The following is a 27,343-nucleotide window of genomic DNA, read 5'->3' on the forward strand; positions in this document are numbered from 1 at the left end:
AGAACAAACCGCATCAAAAGAGATCTGAAACGCCATCAAGTCGCGACACCTAGGAGCTGATTGTGTAAGGGAGGTGAGACTTCAGACGTTGATGACGGAGTTTGATAGGTTGAAGATGGATGATAACGATACGGTTGATGACTTCGCAGGGAAGATATCGGGCCTATCATCCAAAGCAACCTCGTTGGGAGAGAACATAGAAGAATCCAAGATGGTCAAGAAGTTCTTGAAGGGTCTTCCGAGACACAAGTATATCCAGATCGTAGCATCACTTGAGCAAGTCCTAGATCTCAACTGGATGGGGTATGAAGACATAGTTGGAATGCTTAAGGCGTACGAGGAGCGTGTAGGAGAAGAAACTCAGAAAGAAGACCAAGGGAAGCTGATGTTTTCGAACAATGAAGAGAATAGTCAGAGAGGCTATGAGAATTCCCGTGGTAGAGGAAGAGGAAGGAACGGTAGAGGCAGAGGTCGAGGTAGGTCACACAACCAAAACCGTGCGTCACACACCGAAAATAACAACTCGAAGAAGAATCGTTCAAAACTGATATGTTGGAGATCTGACAAGCCTGGTCACTACGCAACTTTATGTCCCGAGAAGACAGAGATGAATCAAGAAACCAACCTAAACGAGACAGAGGAGGCCGATGCACTCTATGTACACGAGGTGGTGTTTTTGAACGAGGATAAGGTGATTCCGAAGAATCTTGATATCGACAAAGGCAATGCAAGAGTCTGCTATTTGGATAATGGAGCGAGTAATCACATGACGGGGAACAAGGAGTTCTTTCCGAGTTTGAATCTCAACACCAAAGGGAAGGTGAAGTTTGGTGATGGATCGTGTGTTGACATTGTAGGAAAGGGTGTGGTTACCTTTGTGTGCAAGACTAGAGAGAAGAAGGCACTCAAAGACATATACTACATACCCGACCTGAAGCACAATATATTGAGTCTTGGGCAAGCAACAGAGAACGAATGTGAGGTTAACATGAAAGATATCTACTTAACGCTCATAGATTCTCATGGAAGGTTGCTAGTTCGTGTGACAAGATCTCCAAACCGTCTCTACAAGACCCTTATGGAGATAAGTTACCTAGAGTGTTTGCATGTCAGGGACGAAGATGCTACATGTAGGTGGCATGCTCGACTAGGACATATAAGCTATGGAGTGATGAACAACATGGTTTGGAAGGAGATGGTCGTAGGAATGCAGAGTGTAACACACGAAGAGGCGTGTGTGACTCATGTCTAGCAGAGAAGCAGATTATACACTCATTCCCGAGTGTAACACACGAAGAAGACGTGTGTGACACATGTCTCACAGGGAAGCAAATCAGAGACTCATTCCCGACTAAGACCATGGTTCGTACATCAAGCCATTGGGATTATTGCCTGGAGATTTGTGTAGACGAATCGCACCACCAACGCCAGCAGATAATCGTGAGGCATTCTATCGGTTCAAAAGATTTCACCGATAGAGGAGGAGAGGTTGCCTCAGCTAAGTTCAATCTATGTTGCACCGATAGAGGAGGAGAGGTTGCCTCAGCTATGTTCAATCTAGGATGCACCGATAGAGGAGAACAGTTAGCCTCATATGAGCTCAATCTAGTTTGTGAAGAAAATTGGATTGAAGCTATGACAGGCAAGTTGAAATCTATCACAAGAAACAAGATATGGGAGTTTGTAGATAGACCGACTGGTTCTGAGAAGAAAAGAGAAGAGGATCGAGTTTGTGTGTTACACAAGAGGTTGCATGTGTTACGCCAGACACCAAGAGCATGGAATGTGAAACTTGATCAGGTTCTCAAGGAGATGAGATTTGAGAAGTGCACGAAGGAACCATCAGTGTACCGCAAGACTGAAGGAGGTGACGTCTTGATCATAGCCATCTACGTTGATGATCTATTTGTGACGGGAATTTCTCTTAAGGTGATTAGGCAATTCAAGGAGGAGATGTCAGATCTAGGTAAGCTAACGTACTACCTTGGCATAGAGGTGATTCAAGGAGCAGGCATAATCAAACAAGGAAGGTATGCTCAAGGAATCCTGTGTGACACAAAGGTGGAAGTGTGTAACACGACTCCACAGGGGAATGTGACACAAAGATGCAAGCGCGTGATTCAACCCACGTACCAATGCAGTCAAGGTTAAAGATCTCAAAGGCTGAAGATGAACCAGAGATAAATGTGTTGGGTGTTGAGCAGAAGGCTGACATCCTTTCCAGAGATCACGTACGTAAGATGGCGGATGTGACCAGAGTTATCGTTGCAGTGAGCTTCAGCCACAAGACTCATCGCAACTTAAGTGAAGAGGTCAGGAGAAGGTTCTACAAGAATTGGGCCGATTCTAAGAAGATGCGGTACGGAAGCGAGGAGAGCATCCGGTCTAACCTTGAGAAAGATGTGAATCCAATGGGTGGATTCGCACACCATGGTGTGGTGAAGGAAGATTACTTGAGGATTATGTTCAAGCAAATAAGGAGCGTAATCGGAGTTCAAGAAATTGATCTCCCTAATTCAAGTTGGAATTAAGGGGGGTGAATGTTAGATAATTCTAAGCTTGTGGAAACTTAACATATTATTAGATGTCTAATATTTTAAGATAAACACAATAAAGAAACGTAGAAATAGGAAAATGAAGTTTCTATTTATGTTAGGTTTGTGTTTTCCATATCTCACATGTTAAAGAGAATTGTCTTTCATATAAATAGAGATCTAATGGAAAGGTGTTCCATAAGATCAATAAGATTGAGATATGATCTAAGAGAAACATATTTTAGTTTTGAGTAGTTTGTAAAGCTAATAAAAAAAGTTGTTCTTATAACTCTTTGTGTTTCTAGAAATTTGAAAGTCTTTAACGTAAGTCTATGCTATTATATATACTAGATCTTTTTTCCGCGCTACGCGCGGATGATATATTTAAATTTATTATATTTATCATTTTTATTTGTATGTGAATTTTTGTATATTAAATTGTACATAACTAATTTTTTTAATTTTTTTTTAAATATTTTTAGTTTGAAGTAAATATTTCTATTATATGTAACACAATTAACTAATAAAATATGAAAAATCAAGTCTGAGATTTTAGAGTTATGTAAAAAAATATAATAATGTATAGAACATAAATTATCACAATACTAAAAGCAGAATACCAAGCCTTCTAACCCTGTCCACGTCAGTTAATATATTCAGCTAATCAGAGATCACTATTTTGCCATGTCATACCAGTTTTAAATCGACCAATACAAAAACCAGGCCATGCATCTGGGCCATTAGTAATATCCAGTGGTCAATACGAAGCCCATCTCATTAATACATAATCTCTAATGAGGGCTATTATCGTGGCGACTCTTCAACCCACTCTCCCTCATTCAATCATGTTCTTTACTACTCTTTTCACGTTTCAGCTCCCTTTGTTTATAAATCATTAAATATCAAAATTTTGATCCAGGCTGATAATCATTGAATACCTTGACCATATTGACAGACATGCGTTTGAAGATCTTCACAACCACATCAAGAGCTCGGCGGTGATCGTGACGGAGCCCGATTTCAACGCCAAGATCTGCCACTTCGGCACCGCGAAGCTCTGCGGGGAAACAGACGGATCGAGAGATTCCAGAGCCGTTAGATTCGAAGGAGTGATAGGATACATGTCGCCGGAGTTTCAGGCTTCGGGGGTTGCGACTCAGGAATCAGACGTGTTCGCCTTCGGAGTCATGATGCTTGAGCTTCTCTCCGGGGAGGAGCCGTTGAAGTACAGGTATGAGAAATCGATAGGGGATTTTGAACGGACTTCGGTGATTGAAACGGCGAAAGCGGTGGTTGACGGCGGAGATGGTGGTGATTTAGAGGGGCGGTTGAGGAGGTGGATGGATCGGAGGTTGGGGGATTCATTTCCGGTGAAGGTGGTGGAGAAGTTAATGCGGTTGGCGTTGGAGTGCGTGGAGGATGAGGCGGTGAACCGGCCGGAGATGGGAAGAGTCGCCGGAAAGATATCGCAATTGTATTTGGAATCGGAGAAATGGATCTTCCAACCAAGATTAGAAGCGAGATCCAGAGCGGCAGACATGGACATGAAAAATATGTATGGAGGAATTTTTGTATTCCTGCCTTTCTCAGAAGATTAGTTCCCTAGAGCCTTTCTGAAATGAGTGCTACGGTATTGCCACATCGTTTCAACTCTACGGGAAGGTAATAATAGTTAGTAAAATTACTTTTTGGTTTTGATTGCCAAATTGTCTTATAATCCGTGTCCTAATTTTCAGCCATACAATAAAAAACGTTTTCCTGGTGAGCAAGAGATCATACCACAATTACCTTGATGTTGACTCTGCTTGGAACTGTGTATCAGATTCTGAAAACCCGACATGTGCAGTCATGAAGCACACAAATCTTTATGGTGAGGCCTACCGGCTAGCTGTAATTGATGATCCATGTAGCACCTTTGGTGGTATTGTAGTCGTTTGATTGGTTTGGAGCTGCTTATGATTCAGTTAAAATTTCATTTTGTATTGGGGTCAAAAAAATTTAGTATGGTTAAATTTCATTTTCAAGTAAAGAAAATTTATTTTACAATTTTTTTTAACAAAAAATGAATATTTAAAAAAAGAAGGGGGTCAGCTGCCTCCACCTCTTCCACACTGCCTCCGCCCCTGGGTGCAACGTTGCTTAAGATACATCCACTACTTCAGCTCAGGAAACCGATGGGCTGCATCTACTGAAGTAAGTTTATATCAAAGATTTTTTGCTGTCTTTTTACCTGTCTGTGGAAAACGATGATGCAGGCATCTGTTCATAGCTCAAAACAAGCAAAGTATTTGCATCTGCCATAATGGAGACGAAAATCCATTTGATTTTTCCTAACTCTGTTCTGTAAATGTGTAAATGATTGTTTACTTTCTTAATCTTGCTTTGTTTTCTGTAAACTTCATTGATTAGAATTTTCGCCTTAGAGTTACTTTTTGAAACGTGACCTCGGATGAATAGGTTCGTCTTAATCTTTCTTTGATGATACACAGAGACTTGAGAAGAAAATCTGATTTTGGTTTGTCATCTTTTTTTGATGATATACAGGGACCTGAGAAGGAGATCAGATTTTGGGAAAAATTGACAGTGAGATGAGACCATGATTAAGATGGGAACAAATACGAAACTAGAATGGACCGGTGAATTTTTGAAATATTTTGAAGTAAGCCCACACGTTATAAAGAAGTGTTAGTTTTTTTTCCACAAGAAAGATGCTTGATTTATTCAGTTTTCTATAAATCTGCTTCTTTCTCATAAAATCAAACGACAAGGCTAAAGAATAAAACCAAGGAAATCATAGCTTAAGCATCTCAAAATGACCAAATTTCCAATATCTTTAGGAGTCCCTTCTCAAGAGATGCTAAAGGAGACGAGAGGTAAAGCTTTTTGTGTCTACTCTGTTCATAACCCTCCATCAGATAAAGTAGAAGACGTAATTGTTTTGGAGATCCTTCAGTGACAAGTTCGGAAGTTGTCTTCAAAAGATCTGAACGGAGGAAAAATATCTCCTCGCTATCGCTGATCTTGGTGTCGCTTCACTCTGACTCCGCTTTGTATAGTATCTATGTTGTTCAATCAATTCCCAATTGTCTTTTTAAACTACCGTAAGAAGATCAGATGATCGAAAGGGTTGGGTTATGTATATATTGTGGCACACCTAATTTCCAAAACAATTAAGATTAGCGATAAGTTTTTGGCGATAAGTTTTTGCTGACCTTTGTATCTGCAATACTTCCAAAAAATATAGTAAATTTACCAAACTATATCAGTGTATGTATCTTCCAAATCAAAAAAAAAATTGCATTGGTTAAATATTATTCAAAAGATTTTAAACAAAAAGATTTAAACATTTTTTTAAAAAAGGTCCACAGAAATACAAAACAATATTCTTTAAGACGGCAGAAAATATCTCAAGGTGGATTAAGAAACAAACTACTCTATTTGATATATTATATTCAACTTAATTTTTGTTTATCATATCAAAACTTTTGACAATTTAAAAAATCTAATATAACATGTCTACATATATCTATGTTTAGTAACATATAGGGATAACTTTAACCTTTTAACATATATCCTAATCATATTATTGCAATCTCTATCGTAAAATATATATACAAGAAAAATAATTTTAAAAAATATACAGGAAATATGAGATATGACCTGATTTAACTTATTGAAGCTGTATTCATACATATATACTTGACAATACTTTGGTGTAACCAAAAAAATATAATTGTAACACTGCTTCATGATATAATTTATATTTGAAATTCAAAAGGTATATAGAATTTGAGAATTATCGTAGACATATTTTCTAACATTTTTTTTTACAATTTATTTCTTCACAAGTGATGCCAAGAAAATTATGTGTAGATAATTAGTGAAAGGTTCATGTATCTAAATCTTAAACTCATTTTTAGCTATGAAGTTAGTTAGATCTTTCACCACTCTATGTTTTAGATGACAAACAAATACAAATGCGTAAACTAAATTGTTTCCAAGTTACCATTAAACAAGTTTTGTATTTGATAGACATATAACTGTCTTTCTATCCATAAGATCTGAGTATTATAAAAATGTTATAGAAAATTAATCCGGGCGTAGCCCGGAAAAGGCCCTAGTCTTAGTTTAAAAGATCGGAATCTCCTCTCGAATAAATTCACGAAAAGAAAAAGTACTCCAATAACCTATTTAAAATATAAAACCCCCTTTTAAAAAAAATGTACTTAATAATATTTTTTTACGTGTAATAGTTGAAAACTAACAATTGAATATTGATCTAGAATATTATTTTAATATATCTAACGGTAAAATATTAATTGTAATAACCAAATTTTGAATTTTGTAATATTTCATGAATTAGAAGTCTTTAAAATCTAAAATCTATTTTATTAGCATAAGATATTTTTTATTCATTTATTATTTTGACGCTACAAAATATTGCTTTAGTTTTATTTGTATATTAATTTTTTAATAATTTAGTTTCTTTTTAAGTAATTTTAAAATTATCAAGAATATAATATATTTAAAACTATTTATTTAAATATATCCAAATATGATGTCTCATTTTTATGTGTGTTTGCGTTGAGAGTATTTAATTTGTAGTTTGTATATTTAATAACACCTTGTTGCGTGCCGTTCTATGGGTTTAATAAATGTGTTGTCATTTCATTTTTATTACTACTAACATGATTTTTTAGTGATCAGTGATAATATATTTTTAACGTTATGTATTATATTTTATCGTATATTTTTTAACTCTTCATGCTGAAATTTTTTTTAGAATCATTTTAATTAGATAATAGGTTTAAAAATGTAAATAAAACATGTGTATGTTGTAAATTTAGACTTTTTTAGTGTAATTGAGTACTATCAAACTACTAATATCATGAGATAGAAAAGCATAAACTCTAAAAATGGAGTGAGTATTTGTGCTAGAGAAAACTGATTTAGCTACTAATATAGTGAGATATTACAATATTAGAAGGTATGAAAACTCTTCTCTGTTGTCTTATGTTTTCCTATGTTGGACATAATTAAGTTGTTGTCAATTTATTATATATTTGTGATAACTGGAAATACATTTTTATGTCTTACTTACATCATCCTTAATTGGTTTACGGTTCGACCATTTCTAATATACTGAGAGTAACATAATATTAGATTTTGATTATCTCCTTACAATTAGGAATGTACAGAATGAGATAAATTCAAGGTGAGACCACTTTACAATTTTGTCATCATATCTATATAGAGTTACTTTTTAGATTACTCTATCTGTTTCATAATGTAATCAGTTTTAATTAAAATATGTAATATTTAAAAGTTATTACTTTAGAAAACTGTCATTTAGTATATAAATTTAATCAATTACACTGTAATTTGCATAATTTAATTGGCCACACAATATCCAATAAATATAAAGTTACATTGAAATACAAAAACAATTTATATAGTGAAACAAAAAATAATTTTAAACCATTATATTATAAAATAAAGGGAATATTCAAATTATATTGAAACATTAGAATATTAAGAATTAGAAAAGCTAAAATCTCAACGTCGATCATTTACGTCGGCCATGCCTTAGACCATCTTCAACGTATTCCTCTTTTTTTTCTCTTAAATAGAGAAATTTCATAATAGAGATGGATTTGTCTCCGATGTATTTTTCTATTTTCTATCCTAAAAAGGAATATTCTTGATATATTATTTTCTGAGTTTACAAATAATATTTTTTATTTGTGAAAGTTGAAAACCAACCCAATATATTTTAGTATTTTATAAAATTATGATATTATCTACACTAAATATTTCTTTACAAACTATTATGTAAATAAAAAATGTAATTATATTTATATAAATAATATATTTCACTCAAAAATTATTTTTCGGTTATAATTATTTAAGTAAAAAGTTAAAGGATTATTTTGTAAAAACAAATAGAGGAGGTGACATGGGAAAAATATAGTTTCTCATTGGCCGATTATTTTCGCCTACGTAGACACTCTATCTGAGGCTTATATCCTCTATTTTTAATTAAAATATGTAATATTAAAGTTATTATTTTAGAAAACTGTCATTTAATAGATAAATTTAATCAATTACACAGTAATTTACATAATTTAATTGGCCACTCAGTATCCAATAAGTATAAAGTTACATTGAAATATAAAAACAATTTATATAGTGAAACAAAAAATATTTTTAAATCATTATATTATAGAGCAAATGGAATATTCAAATTATATTAAAACATTAGAATAGTAAGAATCAGAAAACCTGAAATCTCAACGTCGATCATTTACCTCGGCCATGCCTTAGACCATCTTCAGTGTATTCCTCTATTTTTTTCTAAAATAGAGGAATTTCATAAAGAGATGGATTTGTCTCCAATATATTTTTCTATTTTCTCTCCTGAAAAAGAATATTTTTGATAAATTCTTTTTTAAGTTTACAAATAATACTTTTTATTTGTGAAAGTTGAAAACCAACCTAATTTTATTTAGTATTTTATAAAATTATGATATTATTTACACTAAATATTTCTTTACAAACTATTATGTAAATAAAAAATATAATTATATTTATATAAATAATATATTTCACTAAAATAATATTTTCGGTTATAATTGTTTAAGTTAAAAGTTAAATGATCATTTTGTAAAAACAATTGGCCTATTATTTTCGTCTGGACACTCTATCTAAGGTTTATATCTTTCTTTTATTACTTGTTTGATTAATTATTTTTCATTGGCCGATTATTTTTCATTGGTCCGCTTTAAAAAAAACGTACACAAAGGAACCTCATGGACAGAGTATTATTTTGTCGCAAGTTGCTCTACAACATAGATATTTTTATCACAGAAAGTGTGATATGCTGTGTGACCCTAAGATACAACGTGGTTGAGTCTGGGAATGTATTTGCTCTCACTGTTTTAATACAAATTATCGATAATATGATGAGAAGGAGTTGTTATACTTTTCTATATGTAAGACGTCGCGAAGGAATTGTAATATATTTGTATCTCTTACCAGTTCTTTGGTTAACAATATCAGCAAAAGGACATAAACATAGCTTTCTTGTAGTGGACGTGTGTTTAAGAAGAGATGTTACATGCACTTTAAAACGGGTCAAAATAGCTAAGGTTAGATTTTAACAATTCATACAACTATTAAAAGACATTTTAACGGATCAGCTAGCAGGTGAAACAATATATTTGACTTTGTTACCAGTTATTCGTTTAATACACTTGAAAAGTGTAAGCAAACATAAATTAGTTGAAGGAGTCTATTTTATAAGTCATTTGAAATACATAGCCAAATAGCTCAAGTACACATAAATAATTGAAGGAGGCTCTTTTCTAAGTCATCTGAAATACATAGCCAAATAGCTCAAGTACACATTTATTAAGGATTTTTTCTAAGAAAACGACAAAAAGCAGCTTTGGAAGTCTGCAACATTCCATTAGGCTCCAGTAATCTGAAGCTTAACCATTGCGAACATGGTTTTTGGTAGGTTTAGAGGCTGTTTCTTGCCTTCCACCATGACATGAGTAATGGGTCCGCCGTTGTTGACTGGAGCACCTCTTTAAAGAGCTTCAGAAGTATCTCTATATATAGCTCCTGGAACATCATTGCCGGTGTTTTCATCACCTCCCTGTGGAGGAGTAAGGGTATACATAACACAATAATGCTTGGAGTGCTTAAACGTAAATATAGAGAGAGATTACCTGCTCTGCAAAATCTGGAAGGGGAAGCTCTGGTTAAGGTGAATGACTGATGCTTTGATGAGAAATTAAACCTTGAAAGTTTCTGCTGGAATGTTAAGGCCCTCCCCAGTATGTCTCTGAGGCACTGTGGGAAGGCAATGTTATGTGCATCCTCCATGCTGGTGCCATGTTGGACAATCACAAATAACTAAACAGTCCTTTCAATTTTACTAAAGCTACACACAAATAACAGAGGCCAATTGATTGATGTTACCATGTCTTGAGACACTCATGCAGCAGGAACATTGATCAGCTTGTTCATCTCAGCATCGAAAGCCACAAACAGAGCAGAGTCGGATGCATCTGATACTGCCATCTCCACCCGGTACTTGTCATCAAAGAGAGAGACGACTGGTTAGGTGAACTGATTTTTTTTGTGAGCATACCTAAATCATGTATGAAACCAATTTCATCATAGATTACCTTACAATGCCAACAGCTTTTTCATCATGATAAGATCCACACACGAAAGATGAAAGCCCACGCTGCAGTTTCCAGGAGCTCTTGGAACATGAGATATAGCACCACTCATGTGATGTTTCAGTGTTAACTTTCCCAGTATGCAGTCTATAATGTCTAGTGATAGTAAGAGGAATACCAAATGAGCATAAGATGTTGGTGCTAAGTTAGATATAAACTAACCTGTGGTGGTGAAGTGAGCACAAAACTTTTATTTTCATGTCTAGTGATACTAAGAGGAATACGTACTAATTTATTTTCCTTGTTTCGTTAAAGAATCTTCTTCAGATGGAAAAAGAAAACTTAAATTACTAAACCCCGGCGCATCAAAGTATGCCTGCAACAGATATTTCAAATATTGTTCATTAGATCACATCTTGCTATCTAAATGACAAATATATCTTTTCAATTCTGAAAAGATTTAGTAATTCCACCTGATACCAGGTAAGTCCTGGTGCTTTTCCTGAGAATTTCTGCCACTTAACCTTCTTTTATCCTTTCTCGTGTGAATATAGAGCTTCTAGCCTTCAATACCCACCTACAGATTTGAAAAAAAAAAACAGATCAAAATCGCCTTGGAGGTAACCAGTTTATAACCAGATACAATGACATTGAGCTCAAACAGATCAACAGAGATTATTAACTCATGGGTATACTTCTTCATAGGGAGAGTGAAGGCTCTGGCTAAACCAAGATCTGCAATCTTGAGCCTCATCGTCTTGGGATCCATCAAGAGATTGTGAGGCTTAAGATCTCTGTTAACAAAACCAAGAGAAAGTAGTAAGATTTCTCTCTTAAATCATTCTCACTTGTAAACATTATATACCTGTGCAGCACACCGTGGCCATGGCAGAATGCGATTCCTTTGCAGAGTTGGTACATCAAGCTCTTGACGATTTGGGGAGGAATGTTGTCTCCGGTTTGACGGAAACTTCTGATGTACTTCTTGACATCAGTGTCCATGTACTCGAACACCAGGTAGAGCACAGTTTTGCCATCTTTGCTCAGTCCTTGCTTAACATCCATCAACCTGAAGAAAATCAACAATCAGATAAGTAAATAGATGAAACTAACAGATACTGAGGATCGAGATGCAGTGGTTTATCATCCTGAATCCTAATTGAGATCTATCAACTCTACGAATCATCTCCAGAATCCTAATTGATCATCCAAAATCCTAACTGAGATCAATCATCTCCAATCTAACGAATCAACCAAGCAATATGAAATCGAGATCTAACGAAACGAACACTATGATATACGAAACCCTAACACAACTCCAATAGAGAGAGTGAGAGAGGGAATCCGAACCTGACGATGTGAGGATCGCAAGCGAGCATGCGTAAGATGGAGATATTGCGGAGAGTGGTGGAAAGAACGCCTTCTTCGTCTTCATGGAGACGCGTCTTTCCGGTAGCTTTCTCTCTGGATCTGTAAACCTTCCCGTAAGTGCCTTCGCCGACTTTCTCGAGCTTCAGGACAAATACTGATGACGTGGCAAAACGAATGTCTCCTATTGGTTGATTTAATTGAGGACGTGGACAGCCTCCCTACTCCTCATATATCCCTTTTAGTATAGGATAGATATATCAATTTAAAGTGAAATAAAACACTCAAATTGATTTAGATAATAACCTACAAAGATTGGGTATCTCCAAAAATATTTTGATCGCATTTGTTTTCATTATCTTTTCGTGATATCAAATATTTATTGCACCGATATGATTACATTTCTAAATTATTATTTTAAATTTTAATTTTTCTTATGATAATGTCTATATAGTTTCATGATTTTAATTTTGTATTTCTTATTAGCTTTTAATAGACTTTGGAGTAAAACACATAGTTAAAGACTATTTCATTCACGTGATTTAGTTTTGCATTTTAAAATGGATGTGATTTGTTATATAATATAAGGGGAGTATTGATGTTTCTAAACAGATTAGAAATGTTTTTTATATGACAACAATAAAACTAAGCTATGATATATGTTCTGGCGGTTCAGAAAACCAAATCGGAAGCACATAATCGATATAGAACAGAAGACGAACACCTAGCATCGCGTGCAAGCATGCTGAATTGTTTAAATTTCTTTGGATTTATTTATCACTGCGGGGCGACAACGACGTCGTTTTAGACTTTGAGTACACACCCGTAACAGGTTTAAGTGATAAATAAAAATGAGAATAATGAGGTCAGCGTGAATCGAACACGCAACCTTCAGATCTTCGGTCTGACGCTCTCCCAACAGATTAGAAATGTTTTTTTTATATGACAACAATAAAACTAAGCTATGATATATGTTCTGCCGGCTCAGAAAACCAAATCGGATGCACAAAATCGATATAGAACAAAAGAAGAATACCTAGCACCGCGTGTAAGCTTGTTTAATTGTTTAAATTTCTTTGGATTTATTTATCACTGCGACGTATTAGACTTTGAGTCAACTGCGTGATAAATAAAAAGAAAAATTATGCGGTGAGCGTGGATCGAACACGCGACCTTCAGATCTTCAGTCTGACGCTCTCCCAACTGAGCTATCCCCGCTTTTAATTATTATTGAATTAGTTATAATTAATGATGTACTTCGTCTGCAACTCTTCAACAATATTTGTCTGTCTCTTTCTTCTACCTGAACTTGTTGATAATTAAGCAATGTCTATTAGTAATATATCATTAATAATGATTAAGTTAATACAATTATACAAAATAGAATACATGGTGGATGATACAATAGAAAACGCATTTCAAAGTAGTAAATATCAAGTACATATAACATCTTTTCATGACAATTATTTTACTTTGTAAAATATCCAGCAGAAGCTACTGCTCTCTGGCCTTATTCTTCTTGTAAGCAAAGTTTTTATACGACTTCCTTACTTCCTGCACACGATTCCGTATCCAGAAGACGCTCCACGGGTGCAATCCAAAGCTGCATATTCAATCTCTGACTTAACGGACTCAATCTCTGTATGTGATTCAGAGAAAATGCAAGTTTTACAGTCATTGGAGAGGAGAGATGAGGTCTTGAAGCTGTCTTCACCACCAACCACTGGCATTGCAACCCCAGGCTTAGCAGGGTTCTGGAAATCAGGTTTGTAGGTTCGTCCCAAGATTCCATCGACCTTTGGTGAAAGGTTGAAGAACTTGAACTGGGCCTCTAGATGTGCAAAGCAGTCATCTGATGGTACTTTGTAGCTGTGGATCCTGTCGTCTTCTTTTGTCACTGGAACAACGTTGACCATGATCTCGGCTTTGTCTTTGATTGTCACGATCACGCTGTTTCTCGAAGTCACTCTCTCGATCTTGATGTCCTTGTTTGGTGAGTACCTGTTTTTCAAGATTACAATATTGATTTCAAGAATTTTGGAAAATATATATTCAATCTGAGTTTTTGTTTGAGTACTAACCAGGTGGAGAGAGTTTCTTCCGGGACAGATAAGTCTTGGCCATCGAAAGTGAACTTGAGATGGTCGACTTCGTTGTCCCATGTAGCGGTTTTGGCGGCTTCAAGAGAGAATTTGTGGGAGTTGAAGAGGAACCCGAGAGCTTGGATCCATGTGAAGTCTCTGGCACGACCAGCGGGTCTGTGGCCAATGAACCTACCATTGATCTGAAGGTCAGAGTCAGAGACGAGGCTGAATTCTTCATTGCTCTTTCCATGGAAGTAGAACACAATGCCGTCTCCTCCAATGAACCTAGGGTCATAACAAGCTGATCCAGGTCTGTTGCAGTTCGGTTTCCGCACTATACCAAAAAAAACATATGATCCAACATTTCTTGAAATAAAGAGTGCACAAGAATGTGGGAAATGTGGAAACTTTTTTTTTTTTTTTTTTTTTTTTTTTTTGAAATGTGGAAACTTATATGACAAGGTATCAAAAAATCTTACTGCGGCATTGGGATTTGCAAGTGGGTCTATCACAATCCGCGTAGCAAACTTTGTACTTGGAGTTCATAGCAGTTGTGCTTGGACATTCCTCTGGACATTGAATGTACTTGCGGTAACATCTAGTGTAAGGGTTGCTACAGTAAACTCCAGCTGCCTTGGCTTGCAAGAAACAAGTTGCAGCCACAAGAGAAACCACTAGCAAAAGGGTTTTTGAGATTTCCATGTTTGTATCCTTTTGGTTTTGAGTTGAGAAGGAGAGAGGTGATTGTGTTGGTGATGATGAGAATTGAATTTTGATTGTGGATTTATAGGAGTAAAAAGTCAAATGCTTGCTTAATAAAGGGGCTATGATGTTAATTGATTATTGAGGTCCATGTTGGGGAAGGGTTGTGTGCCTTTGGACGAACTTCGCGGTGACACCATCAACAATTGCACTTAACGTGTTTTCTTTTTACTTCGTTTCAAAGTAAAAGTGTGACTATTTCTCCAATTTAAGCATCGTTTAATTAAGATTAATTTTGTAATGAAGAGAGAGCATAATAATCTGAACATTTTGATTCTTAAAGGTAACTAAAAGAAGTAACATGTGTTAAAAACAAACAAAAGAAGCAATATAAGTTATATAGCTGTTAGAAAAGAAAGTAGAATGATCATTTCTCGGTATTAATAAAATGGACAAATGCATTTTGTTGAGTATGTATTATATATAATCTGTGTTTGACCTGAAGCCAGCAATCATATGCGAATGGAAAATATGAATCATTTGGGGAATGAATCAAATAAATGTTTGGTTATTATATAACATCATGAAGGGACATTCTTGTTGGAGTGATAGGTTATAGCCTTATAAGGAAGAGGGATGCTGTGAATTGTATGGTTGAGAATAAAAACGCCACGATTTTGCGAGGAATTAGTTCTGCAAATTCAGATAGGATTGTAAAGACTCTGTTTGAGAGATTCTAAATTGTAATCAGTGACGAATCTAGAAATTATTTTGTATATACATAGGGGCATTCACTAAAAATTTAAAGAAAATACATTGAAATTTTAAAAGTCATGGTGGGCAACTGCCCCACCCTTTGTCCATGTATCTTCTCCCTTGATTGTATCGTGGTTGTAATCGTTACAGATTCAACTAAAGAGAGAGATTGCAAACTTATAGTGGACACTTTGACTTAGACCTCGTTGCGGATATACCACTACAAGAAAACAGCGGTATTCTGACGGACATTCCGACGGAAAATGAAATCCTCGAAATATCCCGAGGAATTTCCGAGGAAATTCCGAGGAAGCACAAAATTGGGTTTCCTCGGAATTTCCTCGGAATATACCGACGGAATTCCGAGGAAATATCTATCCGTCGGAATATTCCGAGGAAATTCCGAGGAAAAATGGGTTCCTCGGAAAAAACCGATGAATTCCGAGGAAATATTATAGCCGTTGGAGAGCCGTTGGGGGATTTTACAAAATTCCGAGGAAATTCCGACGAACTAGCCTTTTCCGTCGGAATTCCGTCGGAATTTCCTCGGTCTGTCGGCAGGATTTAAACTATAAATACAAGCACTCCTCTTCCTCTTCATTCACTCCATATCTTCATCCTCCCTCTTACTCTATTTACACACGAATTTGATTCATAAAAAATATGTCTTCTTCAAATTATTTTCGTTCTTGGATCAATCGACCTCATTTGGATCCGAACACGAGATTGCTTACGGAAGAATACCAACGAGGTATAACCGAATTCATGGGGTTAGTTCACCGACAACCGGAAGAAAAAACAGGTATGTTAAGATGTCCTTGCTCTAATTGTAAAAATAGAAAGGTTATTAAAGAGTGGGATGTTTGGACTCATCTATATTTGAGTGGGTTTACACGAAGTTACAAAATTTGGTATCATCATGGGGAAACTGATTATGAACATGGTAGTACTAGCGAACCTCAGCCAGCGGTTAGATTAGAAGAACCAATTAGAACAGATGTAGATTATGGTGTACGTACTGAGCAGATGGTAAATGATCATTTTAGAGGGGAAGATTTACCCAATGCAGAAGCTAGGAGATTTTATGATATGTTGGATGCTGGAAAGCAACCATTGTACGAAGGTTGCAGAGATGGTCATTCAGCTTTATCATCTGCTACAAGATTGATGGGCATTAAAACATATTATAATTTGGCTGAAGACTGTGTGGATGCGATTGCTGATTTTGTAAAAGGTATTCTACCCGAGGATAATGTAGCTCCTGGTTCATACTACGAGGTTCAGAAACTCGTAGCTCGTCTTGGTTTATCGTATCAGGTAATAGATGTATGCAGCGACAACTGCATGATTTATTGGAGGGCGGATGAACAGCGGGTTACATGCAAATTTTGTGGAAAGCCTCGTTATAAAGATACGAGTGGAAGAGTTCCAGTGCCATATAAAGGGATGTGGTATTTACCTTTGACGGAAAGGTTGCAGAGGTTGTATCTGTCTGAACGCACAGCGCAACCAATGAGATGGCATGCGGAGCACTCAACAGATGGTGAGATCAGACATCCTTCAGATGCAAAAGCGTGGAAACATTTCCAATCAAAGTATCCCGACTTTGCGTATGAGAGAAGAAATGTCTACCTTGGATTATGTACTGATGGTTTCAGTCCGTTTGGCAAGAGTGGAAGACAGTATTCTCTATGGCCCATCATTCTTACACCATACAACCTACCCCCAAACTTGTGCTTGCGACGAGAGTTTTTGTTTATCTCGATTCTCGTTCCCGGACCAGAGCATCCTAAGAGATCACTTGATGTGTTTCTTCAGCCACTAATATATGAGTTGCAACAACTATGGGCTCAAGGTGCTGAAACATACGATGTTTCGTGTAAAGAAAACTTTCAAATGCGGGCAGTACTAATGTGGACAATAAGTGATTTTCCAGCATATGGTATGTTGTCTGGATGGACAACGCATGGAAGGCTATCATGTCCATATTGTCAAGATAACACTGATGCTTTCCAACTAAAACACGGAAGGAAAACGTGTTGGTTTGACTGTCACAGGAGATTCCTACCACCTGATCATCCATATCGTAGGAGTAGGAATTTGTTTACGAAGAACAAGAGGGTGTTTGACAGTCCACCTCCGGAAATTTGTGGGAAAGATTTGAAGATACAACTAAGAGATTTTGGTGCAGAAAGGACGCCAGACGTCGGTGGACATGAGCGTTTTCCGGTAGATGCTGTTGGAGAACTACATAACTGGCACAAAAAAAGTATTTTCTGGGATCTGCCATACTGGGAGGATCATCTGCTAAGGCATAATTTAGATGTCATGCATATTGAGAAGAACTTTTTTGACAATCTCATGAACACGATCCTTAATGTTCAAGGTAAAACAAAGGATAATTTGAAGTCAGGACTGGATTTAGTCGATATATGTGCTCGTTCAGAACTTCATGTTGATGAGAATGGTAGGGCTCATTTTCCCATATACCGACTTGATGCAGAGGGAAAAGATGCGTTCTTTGATTGGATTTCAAACGATGTGGAATTTCCAGACGGTTACGCATCAAATTTGCGTAACTGTATCGACAGAAAGGAAGGAAAGTTTACTGGCTTGAAAAGCCACGATTGCCATGTAATGATGCAGCGCCTCCTTCCGTTCGCCTTCAAGGAACTATTACCACGAAATATTCATGAAGCAATTGCAGGGATAAGTGGTTTCTTCCGCGATTTATGCACGAGATCAGTGACTCTTGAAGGTATTGAAAATTTGAAGACTAACATAGCCGTGATTCAGTGCAACCTTGAGAAGATATTTCCTCCCTCATTTTTTGATGTTATGGAGCATCTTGTTATTCACCTGGCAAGAGAATTGGAACTTGGTGGTCCTGTGCAGTATAGATGGATGTATCTGTATGAGCGTTATATGTTCCATTTGAAAAAGATGGTGAAAATTTTAAGTAGGGTGGAAGGTTCTATAGTCGCACAGATGATCAATGAAGAAACTTCAAACTTTGCCGAGTACTACTTTCCAGCAGAAGTTCAGACCAAAAACAGAAGACCTGCTCGGCATGATGATAGAGGCGAACGGGCAACATATCATGTTACGGTTCCAGACATTTTCACAGACGTTGGACGACTTAGCGGAAAACCAAAGGACCGTCGACTTACTGAGCAGGAGCGCAGTCATTTGCAAACATATTTGCTCACCAACTGCGAAGACGTTCTTCAATATGAGAGGTAAATAAATGAGCTTACAAATTTTTATTTTAACAAGTTGAAATTTAAATCTTAATTAATTACATTATTGTCATCATATACAGGATTTTCATGGCAGAAAAGCGGTTCGAGTATAGATACGCCACAGAGGACGAACTAGAAGAAATGAAGCAGAGAGAATTTACTGGATGGATGTTTACTTATGTGAGTGCTTTAAACAAATTAAAATATATTTTATCACATATTTATACTAATTCACATTTATTGATATAACATATATATATGTGCTATTAATAGGTGTCTGCTGGTTTGGCCAGAGGTGAAACATTTGACGATTGGATACGTGAGATGGTCGTTGCACCAAACTTTGTTGTGAAGTCATATCCGAGATTTTGTACTCGAGGATATGCATTCACAACTCAGAAGAGGAGACGTTCGAGTACGACTTATGATGCTGGCGTTTGTTCTGCATCAGGAGATGATGTATACTACGGACACATACATGAGATTTTGGAAATCAAGTATTTGGGCATGGTTGGATTGCGCTGTACTGTTTTCTATTGTGATTGGCACGACAACACTCCAGATCGAGGTGTGAGAACAGATGCATTTGGTGTTACATCAGTAAATTCGAGGCGAAAGCTGCAATATTATGATCCTTTCATTCTTGCTTCTCAGGCCGATCAGGTATTTAAATGTTAATTATTCAGAATGATTCATCATCATGTGTATTAATTTATAATTTTTTTAAATGTTACAGGTTTGTTATATCAAGTACCCCCGGGTGAGGAACAGAGATGATCCATGGGTTACTGTTACAAGACTCAACCCGAGAGGCCGAGTTCAGGGAAGTTCTGAGCTGGAAGACCCACTACAACCAAGCACATCCGGCAACTTAAGTGCAGCAGAAGATTTAGCTGGAGTTGGCCTTGTAGTCGATTTAACCGACTTTGGAGAGGAAGCCGTCGTTCACGTAGAGGATGAACCAGTGATTGGAGAGTTTCACCAAGATCCAAATTCAGATTCATCTGGTGATGATGACTCGGAAACAGACTACCATTGATTTTTTTTTTTTTTTAAGAAATACCGAGGAAATTCTGAGGAACACTTGATATAACCTCTTTCCTCGGATATTAGTTATTTGGTTTATCTAGCAAGGCAAAACTGAATACGAATTAAAAACTACTCAAAACACAACCAAATAAAACGAATAAACCATGTAAAAGAAATACGAACTCATAATTAAGAAAAAAAAAACTAAGTTCAAAATTAAGAGAAAATAAGACCATAAAACGTTAGAATAAAAAAGAAAATAAAATAGCGCGGTCGGAAATCAAATGGCAATACTGGCCGGTGATAGCTCCTACTCCTCGTCTCCTGCTCCAGATGTTCCTGCATCGTTGGGTCTCTTGGACCTCTTTCTTACCCTGTGTGTACCACTCGAACCCGAACCAGAGCTGGATGGAGAGTTGTCCCGATGAACTACATCATCCTTTTGGCAACGACACGGCCTGATACGTGAAATGGCAGCCCAGATCTTGTGTAGCATGTCGTTGTTTGTCTTTATGCTCTGATCTCTCCAATGTTGTTGCTGGCGCGAAGTGGCGTTCGGTGGAAGCTCTTGCAGCTTGTACTGGCTGGAGTCTGATGGGGTTGTGAATCATCTGGAATGGCTTGTGCAGCCTCATCTTCTCCTTCTTCATCAACCACGGCCTTGCCTTTGGTCTGATATTTTGGCGTGAAGAAGGATGGCTTGTCTACTAGTGCGGTAGCAGGGGGTAGGAACTCAACTGCAGCCTCTGAAAGTAGAGCAGTCAGGCCGATCTGAGGCAGGTGGCAGTAGAGTGTTTTCTTCGCTCGGTCCTGGAATACGTGGACGTAAGGACCATCCCGATCGATCCTCGAGTGGGGACCAGCTATGAACTCCTTACTTACTAGAGAAATGACATCCAGGTAGTTCCAAGCAATGTTGTTCGATCTGTCCAGTGCTACCTGCTGGTTCTGGCAGTCTACACCCACATGTCTAAGGATCCGAGTAATCACTGCACCAAATCCACATGCATTGCTCTTGGATTTGGTTACTTTTCCCTTGTATCCTGCTAAGTTTGCGGCCATCACCGCTCCCATGTTGAAGGCAGTAGCAGGTGGGAATGTAGAGTTTCCAAATGTCGGTAGCAAATGCCTCACACCTTGGTACAGGAGGCACAACTCCCATTGCGTGACTGATGCGGCTGTGGTTGTCCCGTATAGCAATGAGCCAATGAGGCGTGTCGCATATCTCAGTACTGGGCTCCGGATAAGTGATATCTTGCATATTTGCATTGTTTTATCTATTCATCCATGTGCATTTTCATCATAGAGATTAGGATTTAGACATGTTTAGGTTGCATTTTGCATACATGAGTCTCTATTAGGTACTGGAGTGCCACATGGAGTTCTTAGGGACATTTGGATGCATTTGGAGCTCAAAGGAGGTGATATATGTGATCATTGGACGAGCAGAGCAGGGGAGCGAGGTTCCGCAGCGACGTCATGAGGTCGCTCCAAAGCACCTCTCAGAGCGACCTAGCTGGAGCGACCCCGTGAAGTCGCTCGCCATACTCACCCCGTGAAGCGACTTGCCCAGAGCGACGCGCCGAGGTCGCTCGCATCTCACACACCTCTCGGAGCGACCTCCTAAAGCGACGCCATGAAGTCGCTCGCGTTCTCGTCACTCCGAACAGTCTTAGATGACCCTGGAGCGACCTCTCAGAGCGACCTATCAAGGTCGCTCCCGATCCAGAGCGACTCGTTGGAGCGACACACCAAAGTCGCTCGGGACCTCTCGCCCGGAGACACCAAAAATCGGCCCTGGAGCGACCTTCCGGAGCGACACCTGCAAGTCGCTCCGCGTTATTTTGCTGCCGAAAATCATGACTTCTCAAGGACCTTTTTGCAATTTATTTTGGACGTTTTACATTTCTAAAACCTATGTTTTAAACATCTTTGGTAGCCACCAGAGAGATTATCTTTTGATCTATTGAGAAATACACAAAAACTCTCTTGAGAAGTTCATCTCTTGGATTTTGATTGTTATGTTCTTGTGTTATTGTTGATTTCTTATCTATTTCTCTACATGATTAATCTGAAATCCAATATGGGTTTAAGAGGAATCATGGAGATTAGTGAGTAATCACCTTTTGAATTCATGGGTTAGGGAGATTAAGGGTGATTAGGTTAGTTCTAGGATGTTTTAGTGTAGATCATTCTTGTTCCTTGCTAGTAGAGTATTCCTAATGCATCTTCTGAGTTGGCCACTCAAAAGTTGATCAATAGGCATTTTCCACCCGAAAGGTGTTTGATGAAATGCCTGAGACAACTCTCCTAGGCTTTTAGTATACTTTGCCAAAGACATTTGTTGTTAAAGGTGCTAAGATAGCTAATAGACTTGTTAGTAATGATTGCTTTCATATTATTCAACCAAAGACATTTGATGTTTGAGATATGTTAGCAAATGAGCATTCATCTAGACATAGAGCTTGCTTAGAATTGTGTCTAGGCTTAAGGTTGATAGTTTGATTGATCATTTGCCATCCTTAGTTCGATACTTGATCACCCAAGGTCTAATCCCTATGCCCATGAGTTCTCTTTTCCCTTAGTCAAGAAAGTATCATTTTGTTATTGCTTTCTAGTATTAGTAGTAGTTTAAAACCCATCTAAATCATTGGTTGCACTTAGATTAAGTGAGTACTTGCATTCTCAGTGCTTTGATATCCCTCAGAACTGGTTCGACAATCACTATACTACAACATTTGTCTTAGGAGCCTTGAAAACTCCTAACATCAAATTGGCGCCGTTGCCAAATTCTGAGTAGATTTAAACATTGAGATTTAGTCACTTGCTTGAGACTAAGTCATTTTAATTTTGTTTTGTTACTGATTCTTCTTCTTCACCTACCTTTCACTTTCAGGTGTATGAACTTGAGGAGCAGGGGTCCATCAAACCTAGTTCCAATAGTAGCAGACATCAGAGCTTTTGAGAGGGAGTGTGCTAGAGCTAGAAGAGAAGAAGAACACCAGGCCCACTTGGATATTGATATGGCAGATCCACCGCAAGGGGCAGAACACCAACCGCGGGCAGCTCGACCCATTGGCACTTACGACCGCCCCAACATACATGGTCACAGATTCGGAATCCGAGCACCAGCTGTGGCAGCCAACAACTTTGAGGTCAAGTCAGGACTCCTCAACGTGATCGAGAACAACAAGTATCATGGCTTGGCTCTGGAGGACCCATTTGATCACTTGGATAGGTTCGACAGCTACTGTGGGTTGTCAAAAACCAATGGTGTGTCCGAAGATGCCTTAAAGCTCAAGCTATTCCCTTTCTCTTTGGGGGATAAGGCACGTCAGTGGGAGAAGTCTCTACCCAGCCACTCTATCACCACTTGGGATGAGTGCAAGAGAGCATTCTTGGAGAAATTCTTCTCATCCTCAAGAACTGCTAAGCTGAGAAATGAGATCTCCAGTTTCCAACAGAAGAACTTGGAAGGATTCAGTGAAGCCTGGGAGAGATTCAAGGGCTACCAAGCTCAATGCCCACACCATGGTTTCTCTAAGGAGAGCTTGCTGAGCACATTCTACCGTGGTGCTCTTCCTAAGTACAGGGCCAGACTGGATACAGCTAGCAATGGGTTCTTCTTGGGGAGAACTGAGGAAGATGCAGAGGAGCTGGTTGACAACATGGTAAAGAGTGATGCAGTCTACAGTGGAGACCACGACAGAAGCAGTCGAACAGATGATAAGCAGACGAGGAAGGAGTTGAAAGCTCTACAGGATAAGATAGACATCCTCCTTGCTGATAAAGCCACACAAGAGCAGCTGCACTTTGTTGGTAACCCAAGCCAAGATACACCACCTGTTGTCCATGAGGTTGAGGGTTTGGAAGGTCAGGAAGAGCTGTGTTTCATCAACAACAATGGTAGCTGGTACAAAAAAGAGCCCAACTTTCAGTACAACAACTACCAACAGAAATCCTACCCCAACAACCAACAGAGTGGTTATCCGCCTCGAAACAACCAGCAAGGCAGCTATCAACCTCATCAAAACCCCTCATCTGGTTCCTCTGCTCCTCAAGAGAGCAGCACTGACACCCTGCTGAAACAAATCTTGGAGTCTCAGACTAGAAGTGAGAAGCATGTTGGATATGAGTTGAAAAACCTTCATTCCAAGATTGATGGAAGCTACAATGAGCTCAACAACAAGTTCTCACATCTTGCTTCTACAGTCAAGAATTTAGAGAATCAGTTTGCTTCCATGAACACTCACCAGACTCGCCAGCAAGGATCTCTACCTGGAAAATCTGACCAAAACCCCAAGGAGGCCAAAGCTATCACCCTTAGGAGTGGTAAGCAGTTACCTCCTACAACCCTCACCAGGGATGCTGAGAAACTAGGTGAAGAGGTGGCCATCAACTTAGATGATGAAGTGGTGATTGTTGATGAGAAAATCAATGATGAAATCTTGGAGAAGATTGTGGAAGCCAAGGGTAAAGGAAAGGTTGGGGAAGCGAAGAAAACAGTGAAAGATGGTGAAGTTCTTGCTCCAGCAAGTGAGAATTCTTTTGTTCCTCCTCCCTATGAACCCAAACTACCATTCCCTGGTAGATTCAAGAGGCAGCTGCTAGAGAAGTACAAGGCTTTGTTTGACAAGCAAATGAGTGAAGCTCAGGTTGCAATGCCCATCATCGATGCTTTCATGTTGATTCCTCAATACAACAAGTTCCTGAAAGATGTTGTAGCTGCAAAGAAGAAGGAAATGGAAAGCATGATGATTCTTACCCATGAGTGCAGTGCCATCATCCAAAGGCTTGATGTTCCAGAGAAGTTAGAGGATCCAGGATGCTTCACACTACCTTGTGCTCTTGGACCTATGGTATTTGAGAAATGTCTCTGCGATTTGGGAGCTAGTGTCAGCGTGATGCCTTTGTCTGTTGCAAAGAAGCTTGGATTCACTCAGTACAAGAAGTGTAAACTCTCTCTGGTGTTAGCTGATCGTTCAGTGAAGTACCCTGTGGGCATCTTAGAGGACCTACCTGTGAAGATTGGAAAATATGAGATACCTACAGATTTTGTGGTGCTTGAGATGGGTGAGGAGGCTCAGGACCCATTGATTCTTGGAAGGCCATTCTTAGCTACAGCAGGAGCAATTGTTAAGGTGAAAGAGGGCACGATTGATCTCCATTTGGGTAAAGGGCATGTTCTCCACTTTGACATCAAGGAGAAAATGAAGAAACCAACTGTGTTCGGGCAAGCCTTCTACATTGAAGAGATGGGCACTCTTACTGATGAGCACCTTGAAGAGTTACCACCTGAGGACGACGAGGAGGGAGCATCTCCCTCTACTCATTCTCCATAGAAGGTAACCCACTACTTTCCCTTGTATATACCATTTCGTTTTTTGCATATTAGTTTTCTCTTTTTGGGTATCTCTCTCTCCTTGACAACACAGAGACTGTGTCATTTAAGTTTGGGGGAGGTACCAAGTATTTGATCACGTTTGCTTTGATGATTTTGAGTCTCATGCATTGCATTATACATATATATTTGCATTAAAAATAAAAATTAAAAAAAAAAAAAAATTCATTTAGTTTGCATCATTGGCATTTCTAGGAGAGTCTAGAACATATAGGTTGCATTTACTTGCATTAGGAGCAATGATTTGAAATGCCTTGTAAAGGACATTACTTTGCACCTGAATAGCTTATGCATCTCTCAAAAACACTTGTATGCTTCGAGCCTTGAAGACTCTTCCTGAAACTTGTTGATTGCTGAAACTCAGTCTTTGAAGTCAACTACAACCTTATTTGAACTGAACGAACTTAATGCTTCTTGCTCATGGTCCCTTGTGTACTGAGTCATGGCTATACACACCTGAGTTGTCACATCCTTTATGCCAATCTTATTCTGACAAACTCTAGTGGTAGACCACTCCCAAAACCTTTCCCTCCTTTTAAGCTTTCATTGTTTGATGAGTGAGGCCTTCTTCGGAAAGTCTTACATGTGCATAATGTTGAGAGTATCGGGAACGACAATGCTTGATCTTCATTCTTGCTAGATTGGGCACTCTATTGTCTAGCTATAGGTGGGGGGGGGGGGGGTGAGAGTTGTGATTATGATTTGGGAGCAATGAAAAAGAAAAAGAAATAACTCTTTGTGTTTAAGTGAATTGTCTTACTGGGATAAGTAAAAAAAAAACCTCTAGCTCAAGTTATGAAAAGTCTTGGCCCCCATTTAAAAAAAAAAAAAAAAAAAAAAAAAAATATGAAAAGAAAAGAAAAAGAAAGAAAAAGGGGCTAGCAAAGCTGTTAGGAGCTAAGTAATGTTTTGAGGTTGTGAAAAATCCCTTGTAGATTTCAAAGAGAAGGAGTTAATGTTCTTAGGATCTTTTGGTGAGAGATGTGAGTTGGGTTTGACATTTGAGAATGATTGTGTAATTGTATGTTTGGGAAAAGGGTAGAACAATGGAGATTGAGCATTGTATGCATGAGTTGATCCCTTTCTTAGATATATTATGTGCAATGTCAAGGCTACTTGTTTCGAGAGTAAACCACCTTAAAGATTTTATGTTTCGAACCTCTTGAATCACTTGAATAAAAGCCTTCCCTTACCCAACCCAATGACTTGGACCAACTGACCATTTGCAAGAATTCACTTGATGCTATGCTTAATGAACTTGAGAGTTGGCTGATTTGCATGTGTGAATGCATGATGATGAGTGTAGGGATGAAAAGAGTTGAATAGGCCTAGAGAAGCTAGAGTATAATAAGAGAGGATGTACTAATGCTGAATTTAGATGTTGATTTGAGTGCTTTATGTGTTTCTTTTGGCTATGAGCTCTCACCTTCAAACCTCTCTCCCTATGAGTTCTAGAAAGTTCACTTGTGGACAAGTAAAAGAACAAGTTTGGGGGAGTTGATATCTTGCATATTTGCATTGTTTTATCTATTCATCCATGTGCATTTTCATCATAGAGATTAGGATTTAGACATGTTTAGGTTGTATTTTGCATACATGAGTCTCTATTAGGTACTGGAGTGCCACATGGAGTTCTTAGGGACATTTGGATGCATTTGGAGCTCAAAGGAGGTGATATATGTGATCATTGGACGAGCAGAGCAGGGGAGCGAGGTTCCGCAGCGACGTCATGAGGTCGCTCCAAAGCACCTCTCAGAGAGACCTAGCTGGAGCGACCCCGTGAAGTCGCTCGCCATACTCACCCCGTGAAGCGACTTGCCCAGAGCGACGCGCCGAGGTCGCTCGCGTTCTCGTCACTCCGAACAGTCTTAGATGACCCTGGAGCGACCTCTCAGAGCGACCTATCAAGGTCGCTCCCGATCCAGAGCGACTCGTTGGAGCGACACACCAAAGTCGCTCGGGACCTCTCGCCCGGAGACACCAAAAATCGGCCCTGGAGCGACCTTCCGGAGCGACACCTGCAAGTCGCTCCGCG

At 38.4% G+C, this 27,343-nt stretch overlaps 4 protein-coding genes and 2 non-coding genes across 6 annotated transcripts; 2 read left to right on the forward strand and 4 right to left on the reverse strand.

Annotated features, from left to right (window-relative positions):
• The first annotated feature begins 91 nt into the window (after window positions 1-91).
• On the forward strand, window positions 92-1,252 carry LOC106377882. Its single transcript, XM_048748714.1, has one exon. The coding sequence runs from the start codon at window positions 92-94 to the stop codon at window positions 1,250-1,252; it is 1,161 nt and encodes a 386-aa protein (XP_048604671.1).
• Window positions 1,253-3,328: 2,076 nt separating this feature from the next.
• LOC106412648 (lysM domain receptor-like kinase 3) lies at window positions 3,329-4,132 on the forward strand. Its single transcript, XM_013853562.1, has 2 exons — window positions 3,329-3,381; window positions 3,454-4,132. Exons 1-2 carry the CDS (start codon window positions 3,329-3,331, stop codon window positions 4,130-4,132), a joined length of 732 nt encoding a protein of 243 aa, XP_013709016.1.
• Window positions 4,133-9,811: 5,679 nt separating this feature from the next.
• On the reverse strand, window positions 9,812-12,825 carry LOC125582160 (cyclin-dependent kinase B2-1-like). Its single transcript, XM_048748715.1, has 8 exons — window positions 12,790-12,825; window positions 12,077-12,315; window positions 11,592-11,795; window positions 11,200-11,520; window positions 10,730-11,102; window positions 10,521-10,634; window positions 10,268-10,425; window positions 9,812-10,194 (listed from the first exon to the last, which is right to left on the reverse strand). Exons 1-4 carry the CDS (start codon window positions 12,823-12,825, stop codon window positions 11,304-11,306), a joined length of 696 nt encoding a protein of 231 aa, XP_048604672.1. The 3' UTR covers window positions 9,812-10,194; window positions 10,268-10,425; window positions 10,521-10,634; window positions 10,730-11,102; window positions 11,200-11,303.
• A 414-nt stretch (window positions 12,826-13,239) lies between these two features.
• Window positions 13,240-13,312, reverse strand: TRNAF-GAA. Its single transcript has one exon. It is a non-coding gene; the product is annotated as a tRNA-Phe (tRNA).
• Window positions 13,313-13,410: 98 nt separating this feature from the next.
• Window positions 13,411-14,948, reverse strand: LOC106379281. The gene is made up of 3 exons (XM_013819284.3): window positions 14,658-14,948; window positions 14,176-14,512; window positions 13,411-14,095 (listed from the first exon to the last, which is right to left on the reverse strand). Exons 1-3 carry the CDS (start codon window positions 14,878-14,880, stop codon window positions 13,642-13,644), a joined length of 1,014 nt encoding a protein of 337 aa, XP_013674738.2. The 5' UTR covers window positions 14,881-14,948; the 3' UTR covers window positions 13,411-13,641.
• Window positions 14,949-23,338: 8,390 nt separating this feature from the next.
• LOC125582625 lies at window positions 23,339-23,445 on the reverse strand. Its single transcript, XR_007320082.1, has one exon. It is a non-coding gene; the product is annotated as a small nucleolar RNA R71 (small nucleolar RNA).
• Between the last annotated feature and the right edge of the window lie 3,898 nt (window positions 23,446-27,343).

This window comes from Brassica napus, chromosome C2 (assembly GCF_020379485.1).
Source record: "Brassica napus cultivar Da-Ae chromosome C2, Da-Ae, whole genome shotgun sequence".
In the NCBI taxonomy this organism is placed as follows: Eukaryota; Viridiplantae; Streptophyta; class Magnoliopsida; order Brassicales; family Brassicaceae; genus Brassica; species Brassica napus.